This window comes from Schistocerca americana, chromosome 10, assembly GCF_021461395.2.
Source record: "Schistocerca americana isolate TAMUIC-IGC-003095 chromosome 10, iqSchAmer2.1, whole genome shotgun sequence".
In the NCBI taxonomy this organism is placed as follows: Eukaryota; Metazoa; Arthropoda; class Insecta; order Orthoptera; family Acrididae; genus Schistocerca; species Schistocerca americana.
In genome coordinates, this window is record NC_060128.1 from 151788258 (window position 1) to 151800920 (window position 12663).

Here is a 12663-nt window from a genome sequence, read left to right on the forward strand (position 1 = left end):
TTTGTGTGTAGCTCTGAAATATAACCATGTATTTCGCAAAAGTTTCATGAGAGCATAAGTGGAACAGAGTGGATGTATTTATCTGGTACCATAGGCAAGCACTTGTCACTCAACTGACGAACTATTGTCACTTTCGGTCTCTAATGAAGTAACATCACATTCAACGTTGCTTTCTGAGCTGCTAAATTTAATGTCAAACACAGGATCACTACAACTATACTTTTTTAAAAGCACTGCCCAAACACCAATACAGGAGAGAGGCTTAAAGCATGCACTTTGCTGTCGAGTATCCAAAGCAACACACAGTAAAGACGATATCTAGTGGCAATCACTTCAACCATGACATGACACCCAGGCTACAAATGTGGGACCAGATGCTCTCCAGCAGCTGAATTCTTAACTATCAGTGCTGAAACGGATATAGGTGCGGTTTAATTTTTTTGAAGGACCATCTTTAAGATGCCCAAATACACTAAGAATTTTAAGTTTTTGTTAAAATAATAAAAATGGTTAACAGAGCAACTTGAACACTAACAGAAAATTTCAAATCTCATTTCATTTGGTACATGGGCACCACACACTGTTAAAAGACTGTAAATCACAGGGGTGTATTAAAATATCACTTGCAAGCACCTGCAACATACGAAAGAGCCACTCACACAAGATATAATCACTACACAATATTCTGCAGTGTTTAACGAAAGAGTAAGAATAACAACTAGTTTCATCCGCTCACCTGATGACAACATCAAAGAGATCAGAATCCTTCCACTCCTGTTTGAGGATGGGCAAGAGGTCTGTCTGCAGCACTTGCGCCTCACCCAAGTGTCGGCGGATTTCGTGGTTTTCATCGTCACGCCTCAGGTAGCGAATCAGATCTCTCACGGTCTCTGTAAGAGAGCAACAATGCATGTACTCTCTCTCTGCTCTACCTCTTACAACAGGCCTGTGGCCAACCACCTGTATTCTCCTCACTAAACACACATGCCTATATTTATGTGTCTATATATACGACTTATGTTGTTCCTTGTGTTGCTGACAAGTTCTGTACATTGTAAAATGATCCTTGGATGAATAAAGCACTGTACTATAGTATTCTTACTGTGGACGGCTTTAGTTAGTTACTGACTCAGTTTATAAGGGCCAGACACGTGATTTGATTATGAAAATGGCTAAAGGCTAGCCACTGAAGGTTAATTAACTGCGCATTGGTTTAAATTGTAAAAGCATGACCATATTAGTCTTTAATAATATGCCAAAAATGTAAATACTGATACACCTGAGTTTAATTTAAAGCTATATATGTTACTAGTTTGTAACTAAAATGTGTCTGTCAAGTACAAGAAGGTGACAGAGAAAATGATTTTCAGATAGATATAAAATATATGTTACTAGTTTGTAACTAAAATTTGTCTGTCAAGTACAAGAAGGTGACAGAGAAAATGATTTTCAGATAGATATAAAATTTGCTTTACTACATGTCAGACATGGCATGTTGTTGGGCAACTGCTTAGACTTTTGTGGCCACATATTGAACACTTTTCTGAGCCACTGATATCATTAGTAATGAATAATAATGGTATACACTAGTGAACACATAAAAAGTCTTCCCTTGAGGGTGCCCCATTTGAGTATAAATCTTTTTCTGTACCTATTTCATAATGACATCAGCGTAGAGGCCAAAGGAGTGGAAATTGCATGGAGAAGGAAAAGTCAAATATCATGTTTTGTCCACATGCTCTCTTTGGCAGCAAAAAGTTGTGTCGAAAAAATCGGCAAGCTTAGTAGATTACTGCTGCAAAAAAGACTGTAAAGTGGCTTAAAGAAATTGTAGTAACAAGTGAAGAGCCAGACCTCAAGTAACTTCAAGAATTATCCACTAATGGAATTCAGCATTTTATATGACAAAGATTTTGTAGTTGTATTTAGTGATCAATAATACACTGCTCGGGGGAGTTCACCATTGTAGTCATACATGACAACAAATTTAGACAGAATGAAACACACGTCACAGTAATGTACGCCTGAACAGTCGCATCAATGCACAGTGTCCCCCCGCTGCCTGCAGCCCCCCCTCCCCCTTTCTGGTGGCAACATGTGTGAGTAGTCTCACATAAAAGTGATGGCAAACAGCATCCTACTATGATAGACTGTCCCATGCGCCTTTTGTTGTCATTCAGCAATGCTTCTTGGAAGCTCTGGAAAACAAGCAAATTCCTGTTTCAGCATCCCCCATACGTGTTCAATTGGCGAAAGATCTGGTGGTCTTGCCAGCCAGGGCAATCATTGTACACCACAAATAGCGCATTGCATCCCAATGGCTGCATGTGGGCATGCAGTGTTTGGGTGGAAAAGCACATAATCTTCCTGCCAAAGAAAAGACTGTAGCAGGGAACTACTTCACCCTGCAGAAACACTAAATGTGACCATGAGATGTAACTGATCCCACTTACCCCCCCACCCCCAACACACCATGAAGTCTGGTGTAAAACATTTTACAAATATGTACAATGAAGGCAGACAATATTATGTTCTACTGGCATTACCATCAGCTGAAACAACCTACACTAATTAGCCTCGAAAATTAACATGAGAAAGCCACATGAAGGATGTCCGCATTAGGATTTCAAAGGTTGTGCATGATCTACACATCAGAGTAGGCCAAAGTACGAAATTATCAGGCAAAGTACATGAGCCAATTAAACTCTGTGGAAATCGCCACAGATAGCACTTACTCTACCCTCGTATATTCCAACTTCTATTCATGTGTCATTTTTAGTTCATATGCCAGTTTTCCATTAAGAATTACAAATCTTTATTTCTCAGTTATAAAACATAAAATTATAACTAGTTACATTCAGTAGTAAAACAGAAGATAATTCAGTGATGAATTACGGAGCACAAACAGAATCTTGCAGTACTAAGTACTTCAGTTGATAAAGAGATTAGTGTTTAACGTCTGTCGACAATGAGGTCATGCTCGGGTTAGGGAAGGGTAGGAAAGAAAATCAGCTGTGTTCTTTTAAGAGAACAATCCCTGCATTTTCATGAAGTGATTTAGGAAATTCACAGAAAACCTAAATCAGGATGGCCCAAAGCAGACTGGAACCATCATCCTGACAAATTTGAATCCAGTATAATCACTATGCCACCTGACTCATTTGACCCACTTGATCCATAATATGTTGCATGAAGAGAATCCCAATGACCGTGAATGAAACAACAATATGGAGGATGCAAACTCTAGAAAAATAAGTGTAAATATTAGGTTAGAGCAGGCTTTATTCTTTACCTCCTTATTCTCTTTTCATTTGGACCAATTTTGATTTTGAACTTTCAGTACCTCTTTCAATAAACCTCTCCATGTTCAGAGTTCTACATATAAAGATGAGTAAACGCACAACACAACTAGTTATAGCTGGAGGGTTGTGAAAAGAACCGTGAGAATCCAGGTCTTTGAAAAATTCAGTTTAACTAGGAGATCGTCAGCGAACACTTTTTGCACGTCAGCACTCAGACTGATAGACTCAGCAGCAGAGTACTGTATATCTGTCTGGCTTAATAGTCCATAAGTGGAAAAGAAAGATGTACAACTTAATGAATCTATGCACATTGCTAGCAGATCAACACCATCTACTCCAACATACTGGTTATCTATCTCAAGTCAAATTCCAATTTATGATACCAGATGATAGAGTGCACTACTATGTGAATACCAGAAGACTGCTGATAACCCTGACGTTCCAGTATCGACTGATGTATTCCGTGTGGAGTGAAGAAGTTGAGGGTCAAGACATCCCACTCTCATTGCAGCCAGTGTTCAATGCCATCAATGGATGGAAATGCTGCTTGCAACAAAACTTTCAACCACAATGCCTGAAACTGCCCTGGATCCAGGAAAACCTCCTGGATTTGACCACCCTCGGACTATTTGGACAACTCTGAAACGGAACTGAATGGCCCGTGGAAGATACGCATACAGTCTCCGCAAGTGGGGCAAATCTTCATCATCATATTGTGGCAGCAGTTTGAATGACAGACAGTTGCTCATGTCTTATGAACATGTCCTTCACGTGCCTACGAGGGTCATTTGAAGACTTCCTGGCGGTGACTAATGGTGTGACAAATTATATAAAAGATGGTGATATTCACCTATATTATGCTGTAGAGTTGTCTTTAATGTTATTTAGCAACTTAGTAATCTCTGGATATGTATAGCCATTCTTAACGTACGCCATATGACAAATGAATACCTACCAGTTACATGTCGAAATACTACGTTAATATACAATGAAAAAAAAAATGTGTAGGAGGAATGACAGGTTAAGGTAATGCATAAAGAACACCGTCTAAAAATGTGACTACATGCAAGGTGGACTTACTGACAGTTAAGTTATTTACAAGTTCCCTAGACCAGAACTGCAACCTCTCGCATGTCAGTACAACTTCTCTGTGGAAGAAATGGCAACATACAGACCATTTATGCAATTTTTAGCTTTCATGACTTTTCTAATGATGTCAGATATTGTTCACAAAAATAGGAGATGGCAAATGTGTTATGTACGTAGCATTTATCACGAACACTGTTGCACAGCCAGGGCCTATGATTTCAAAATATGGAAACTGCTAGTATCACAGACATGACTGGCATTTCCATATCGTTGCTAGCTGACAAGACAAGAACTTCAATGTTGCTATAACACAAAGCACAAATATTTATAAAATGTGCTAATATTCTGAAGAGTTAGTTAGTTAGTTAGTTACAAGTTCCACTGATCAATCTCAAGGTAACTGTTATGATGTGGAGTGTGCCAAGTGCATAAGAAATGCACACATGAATGATGGGTTTTTAAAAAAAAGGGGTGAAATTTTTGTTACCTACTCCATGCCCTTAAATGGCACAAAATATATATATTATGCCTATTGATTTATTTATTCCTATTCAAAAATTCACCTATGGTATAGAAGGAGTTGTCAGGGATATATGATTTCAATCGCATTTAAAAATGCTGGTGGCCAAACTAAGCAAAAATTCACAATACTGTGCAAGTTAGTAGTGTACTGTTATCCACACATAATAGAATCCAACATGAGAATGTTGTGAGTTATATAGATAAACAATGATGTCGGCATGATGCAGTTACATGTGATATGGCTGCATAACTATACTGTCAGTTAATGTTACTAGACTATACCTGTAATGATATCAATTTAATTTCCTTGTGGAGATTGTGCGTAAGTAAAAGAACATTGAACAATAGCGGCTAACCAAATAAGGCAGTGCTGTCATTAAGACAATGACCTCATATTTGGGAGGACAGATTTTTCTCTGTCCACACATGCTGATCTATGTTTTCCATGTTTTCCCTAAATCATTACGGGGAAATTCCAGCATGGTTCCTTCAGCAGGGCCATGGCCGGCACCTGTCCTACCCTCATATCTTAGTTCTACATTCTGTGCGTATGTAATTTTGAGGTACTGTATTATGATGGAAATGAGCATTTGGCAGATGACAAATCCGGTATCACTGTGAGATGACCCTTGAATAGATAAATAAATAAATCAAACAGTGATATCTATGACAAAACCACACCCGCCACATAGCTCAATCCCTTATACACACTGGGCAGTTAGTTTCCCTGCATGGTTAACTACTGAAATGGTGACAGCAGTTTTGGTTGTGACAATAATAAAATTCCTTCATGTGAAACACTGATATTAGTTAATTTTTAAAAGTAAACCATCCTCGGCGAAATCTAACAGGCGTCACGCATATTTATCAAAAATTGTACAGCTCACATTTGACAAATTAACAAATAAAACTGTAATGCACACCAAATAAAGCAGCCCCTTGTAAGTAACTTAATTTCAAAACACTCTGATCAAAAATACAATAATTGTGTCAACAGACAGATAAGTTTGACAGACATTTATCATAAAATTGCTCAGTGACACACTCCCTCGGCTAAAACAAATTGTTTCGAGAAGTCATTGTTAGGTATTACACCACGAATATTTCCCGACAAAACAAAATCCTAATGAAGACGGCGGTAAGTTATTAACATTTTACATTAAGTGTAAACCATACTAACCTTTACAGTGTGTATCCGGATAGTATTTACTACCATCAGAGAAGCCGAGAGCATTGCAAGTTGCCGCTAATTCAGCAAATAACAAAGAAGACATGGCAAATAAAATTTAGATTTTCTCGTTTGATACGTTTTGCACGGTTTATTTCATTCCACCACACACATGTAGACTTCTGTGTCAATGTTTGGAAGGCACAAACCAGCAATTCACTTTCCGCGCTACACTTCACGTCAACACTCCACACGCCACTACAGCTCTCAATCCGTTTATTTACTTCTGTTATTTCGCGCGCAAAATCACATGGTTCAAACAACTGCCTAACGCACTCTGGAGAGCGGTTCACTTGAATGTCTTTCTTCTCTGTCAGGGTCTTACAATTGTCGCCGCATCCTGCGTCTCATGGAGATGAACGGTTCTTACTGACTTTGTATAAGCGGATTTTAAGGAATATATGTGATCACATACATCAACACCTTTTAATTATATTGTACGCTACGAGACGATTTCGTTGTACAATACCACTCAATCCAATCACGTAACGTAATGTTTATTGAATCCGTAGACAATATAGCTTTTATGTATAAAATCAAGTTCGTTTCAGTAATTTTGTATGAAGTATCAGACGAAAATTCATTTACATATCTGTCCCGTTAATGTCATCCTGTGAAATAGGTCAAGTTATACAGGTATAAGCATAAGCAGTGACTGCATCCCACTTATGCAAAATAAACTAACAACTAATTATACAGGCATAGGCATAAACAGCTACCACAGGCAACTTATGTAAAATAAACTAACAACGAATTATGACTAGTGCTTTTCTACTCTTAGTGATGCCTGTGGGGATTACTTCTAAATTATTGTACTTTGTATATGTGTATGTACATTAGGAGTAAAACAGCTACAGTTACTATGAAAAATGCCAATGCTCTTCCTATTTTACTGCTCACCTTCTGTTTTTAACTAATACTTCAAAAATAGAATTTTCCTACCACAACTAAACACAGACCATCTCATCCGTCTCTATTTTAGCAAATTCGAGATCTGTTTGATATGAATGTTACAAGTTAAGCAGAATTCAGTCCCTATATCCAAATATTCTGCTCAGTTGTCTGAACTTCCACTTTGAAGCACAGTTCAACACTATTATTTGCAGCAAAAGTACCATTTTTGACCTTATTAACGGTGAGATAAATGGTAAATTAGCTGTAATTATCATCTCGGTTTATTGAACTGTGCCACATAAAGCATAAATATCTATAGTACCAAACCAAAATAGCACCATGCAAACAGCAGCTTTACCACAACAGCCTTCTTAGTGAAGTGCCATTGTTCTCTTTCACATAGTATTTTTGGTTGTACAAATGTATAAACTGAATTGGGCTGTTTAGATTTTCTTGGAAATTCATTCAGTAAGTTTTCTTTGTGTTTAATTCTATTTTTTTAATTTTATTTAGGATATTTGAGTAAGATATTTGTTTTATCATGAGTCTTCTGACTAGTTTGCTGCAATCTGTTATGAATTACTCTTCTATGCCGACCTCTTCATCTCAGAGTAACACTTACACTCAATGAGCTCCATTGTTTGTTGGATGGGTTTCAATCTCCTTCTCCCCCCTACAGTGTTTACCCTCTACAACTCACTCTTGCACCACGGAAGTTATTCTTTGATGCCTTAACGTGTGTCCTATCATCCTGACCTTTCTTACTGTCAGTGTTCTCCATTTGTTTCTTTCTTTGTCAGTTCTGCAAAGAACCTCCTCATTTCTTAACAGTTCATTAATTCTAAACATCCTTCTACAGCACTAGATACTAAACACTTTCACTCTCTTCTGTTACAGTTTTCCCACAGCCTGTTATTGACTACTATATAATGATGTGCTCAAAACGTACATTCTCAAAAATTTCTTCCTAAATTAAAGCTCATGTTGAATACTAAGAGACTTCTTTTGGCCAAGAATGCTTTCTTTACGTGTTCTAGTCTGCATTTTGTATCTTCCTTGCTTTGTCTGTCATGTAATATTTTGCTTACAAGGTAGCAGAATGCTTTCACTTTGCCTACTTCATGGTCTCCAATTAGTTTATCACTAATTTCATTTATGCAACTCCTCACTGATTTTGTCTCTCTTTGGTTTGCTCTCAGTGCATAGTGTAAGCTCATTAGACTGTTAATTCTGGGCAGCTGATCCTGCAGTACTTCCGGAGTGCTAATAGTAAATGCCATCAGTGAATCTTGTCATGGGTATCCTTTCACTGTGAATTTTAATCCCACTCCTGTATCTTTGTTTTATTAACAGATTTGCTTCTTCAATGTATAAACTGAGAAGTAGGAACTAATGACTATATCCATGTCTTACACAATTTTTAAAACTTTGTTCATGGTATTCCACTGTTATTTTTACCTCATGCTGGTCATATTTTATATTATATGCTTTTTGCCCTACCTTACAAGCATTTTCCTTAGAATTTAGGAAGCTTTGCAATATTGAACACTTTTTCCCATGTTGACAGATCCTATAGCTCTGGCTTGTTTTTTCTTAAGTCTTTCCTCCATTACCAAGTAAAAAAAAAAAAGAGGTCTGACTTTCCACACCACAACCACACCCCAGATATTCCTCTCCAAGGGATCCATGGAAAACGATAAAAGTAATGTAATGTCAGACGTGCCTTACTGGTTGATTGGTTGATTTAAATTCTCTAGAATCAACCTGTGTGTCATCTAACAAATTTTCAGCTTCATGATTGAGGGGTGAAGAAGACCACTCATCCACTCACGAAATAATAGAAGCTTTTGTAAGAAATCCTTTGACAAGCTATAAATCAGTTATTTACATTCTGTCACAACTTCCCGTACTGTATTATCAACTTTCTGTTCCATTCTCCTCTATGTTATTCTTTTTAGTGACTTGTAGCCAAGAGATGGTAAGCTGATTATATGATAGTTCTCACACGTATCTGGAATGTGTAAATTATATTTTTCAAGAAATATGATAGTGTGTTCCCAGACTCACAGATACAACCCAATAATCATTTGGTTGCCACTCCAACCAATGATTTTAAAAATTGCAAAGGAATGTAGCCTGTGTCCCCCACCTTATTTGATCACAATTCTTCTAAGACTCTGTTCAACTCCAACTCTAATACTCAATCCCCTGTGTCTTACTTATTGACTACCATTTCATCTTCTATCACATTAGCTCCTCTATCTCGTAGAGGCCTTTGACGTATTCTTTTCGCCTATCCTTTGCATTTAACAGTGGAGTTCCTCTTGCAGTCTTAATGTTGGTGCTGTTGCTTTTAATATCACAGATAGTTGTTTTGGCTTCCCTACATGCTTAGTTAATCATTCCAATAAACATTATTATTATTTTTTCTTTCCATTTCCCTGCAGCCATTTCACACTGGCATCCCTCAGTTTATCTCATTCCAAGCATTTTTTATTGCTGTATTGCTGTACGGTCATTCCACACCAAAGTTTGCTATTATCAGTTTCACTCATGACAGATTTTGTGCCTGAGGATAAATAAAATATCATCAAGCTAGGAAGTAAGTAAAAGCTGTTCTTAGATTGTTCTAATGACTTTATTATCATTCAGTACTGTTTTCCTCTATCATGTATTTACTTCACTTAGCAGACATGCAGTAGAGGATGTGTATTTTATTGGGTAACAGTCCTTCTAACACTTGCAAAATACTTACATGATCCAGAGCGAAAGCCCCATGTTCGGGGTTCACAATTTTGTTGGAGGCACTCCATCATGACTGATTAAATCAATCATATCTAAGATACATCATACTAGCAAATGCATAAAAATGACATATCAAAGAAACTACAGCACTGTTAAATACATGTTACTAAAACAAATTTATTTAGAATGGGAGTTAAAAAGTCTCTGTTAAGCAATACATTCTAGTACTTAGATCCAACTGAGTAGGAGTTTGGTAGGAGGATGTAGCACAAATAAATAATAATAATAATAATAATAATAATAATAATAATGGTAGTAGTAGTAAAACATCTACCATTTCACACACTTTCATGCTAGCTTTTTTCCTTCATTTTTTCCCTTTTATTTCTCTTTCTTTTCTGTTCTGGAAACCCTTACTCCCAAAGCTATGCACTGTATAATACTAACACCTTATGCTATTTCTGAGTTCAACATCACATTCATTGTAGAAGAATATTGACTCGATTCTTCAAGTTAACAAATGGAAATTTGCAGAACACTTAATGGAAACCAAAATTTGTCACAATGGCCTTGATAATTCCTAATAGTGCATGCAGTGTTATGTTATGAAACAATGTGTGTGTACTGTGTGCAGTGACTGGAAGTGAGGGGCAAGGTAACAGTGTAGCACTAGCCTTTTGCATTAATAAATAACTTCTTTGTGAAACAGTATTGTACTCTAGGGATCAACCAAATGAAGTAGTTGTATTCATGAGAATGAAAGCTTGAATCATCATCCAGCCATCCTGATTTAGGTTCTGTGTGGTTTCACTAAATTATATCTGGCAAATGGAGGGATGATTTCTGTTTTAAGGCCACAGCTGACTATGTGCCCCCTCCTTGTTGGACTGTGCCTGTAAGTATGTAAATGCCTTATTTATGAATTATGATATTTTGTTATTCTTAAATTTTAATTCCATGACATGTCCAATATCTTTATAAAAGTAATCTACAGATGAATAAAACTACTACTACTATTACTACTGCTCCTACTGCTACTATTACTAGATGCACACAAACAGCGGTTTCAGTCAGATGCCTTTAATACAACTGTAGTTTGTTTAGGGCTAACTTCCATGTATTATTCTCATTTATTCACCTGTATAACCTCTTCTTAGATATGAGTGCTTCACTACAGTATGATGCAATGCCTCAAAACAATCTGAGACGATGTTATTATGAATTCAGCAGAACACTCAAACTATATTTCCATTAATACAGAGATTGATTTTTATGATTTTTGCAATAACAATATGCCAACCATGATTCATGGGAGGCCAACCACAGTATCTCTATTTGATAGGACAGTTATCATAAGACATATTCCTTCTTCAGAGTTTCTAGTAAATGACAGCTGTATGATGTAACATGCAAAAATGCCAAATGGTGAAAAAGAAAGGAAGTTTCTAGTAAATCTCTGTATAGAAAATCACATGAAAGAAAACATACAATTAGAAACGGATATTTATATTATTTATTTGGGTTATAAAATGAAGCTCACTTTTACGTGAAAATTAGTGTTTCAAACAGTGAAAAATACAGGTTGGTATATGAACAGTATTATGAAAAGGTAGACTGCTACTCACCATAAAGATGACATACTGAGTTGCAGACAGGCATGATAAAAATGTTACATATAAGCTTTCAGCCAAAGCCTTCTTCAAAAAAGAGAAATGCACACCCATTCACACAAGCAACCACATTGCACACTCACAAGACTGCCACCTCTGTGCACACCAGCCAGACTGCAATTGTTACATAGGGGCAACAACCTGGAGCATGGTGGGGAAGGGAGAGGGATAGCAAGGTATAGAAGGGAGGGAGGAGAGGGGGAAAGGAATTGCCACTGTCTAATGGACCATACCAAGACTAAAAGTGACAGGACAGAGTTGATAGATGGAGTATTGGATGGCTGAATGGGTGGGGGAGGAGGGAGAAAAACTTGGAGGGGAAAGAAGAGGAGGAACAAAGGGGAAAATACCAGAGGTTGTAACAGCAGACAGCAATGTGCAAGATGGGTGAGGGGAGGTGAATTGTGAGATGACAGCACAGAGGGGCGTAAACAGTTGCATGGATGGTATGAGAACAGTAGGTTACCGTAAATTGAGGCTAGGATGATTTCAGGAGTGGAGAATGTGTTGTAAAGGTAATTCACATCCGTGCAGTTCAGAAAAGCTGGTGGTGGAGGGGGGGATCCAAACGGACTTGGCTGTGAAACAGCCTCTGAAATCAAGTATGTTATGTACAGCTCCATGTTGTGCCAGAGTGTGGCTCACTTTACTCTCGGCCACAGTTCGGTTGTGGCCATTCATCCTTTTGGACAGCTGATTGGTCATCATACCAATAAAAAAAGCTGAACAATGATTGTAGCAGAGTTGCTTTCACAGGTGGCCTGGCCTCCAATGGAGTAGGATACCCCTGTGACGGGACTGGAATAGAAAGTGCTGGGTCGGTATAATGGGCAGGTCTTGCACCTGGGTCTTCCACAGAGATATGATCCCTGTACAACAGTTTGGGAATGGGAGTGGCATAGGGATTGACTAGGATGTGGTGGAGGTTGACTGGGTGACAGAAAACCACTTTAGGAAGGGTGGGAAAGATCTTGGGTAGGATGTCCTTAACTTCAGAGCATGACAATAGATTTAAAAAAATAAAAAAACGTAAAGGATGTGGTTCAGTTCCAGTTCGGGATGGTAGTGGGTGATGAAAGGAATGTTCCTTTGTAGCTGGTTCTTGGGGATGGTGGGAGGATTGAGAGTGTGTGGGGATATGGCATGGGAAACCTATTTGTGGGCTAGGTCAGGGCAGTAGTGTCTGTCTGTGGAGACCTTTGTGGGACCTTCA

General features: G+C 37.9%; 1 protein-coding gene across 2 annotated transcripts in view; it reads right to left on the reverse strand.

Annotated features, from left to right (window-relative positions):
* Positions 1 to 6339, reverse strand: part of LOC124552467 (protein timeless homolog) — a 480403-nt gene extending 474064 nt beyond the window's left edge. For both annotated transcript variants that reach the window (XR_006967921.1, XM_047126741.1), the window contains exons 1-2: positions 6094 to 6339; positions 737 to 890 (exon numbers count right to left, since the gene is read on the reverse strand). Coding sequence is in view for 1 of the 2 variants with exons in the window: in XM_047126741.1 (XP_046982697.1) it covers positions 737 to 890; positions 6094 to 6187 (248 nt within the window). In the remaining variant the exon portion in view is untranslated. The remainder of the gene's footprint in view (positions 1 to 736; positions 891 to 6093) is intronic.
* Positions 6340 to 12663: the final 6324 nt, after the last annotated feature.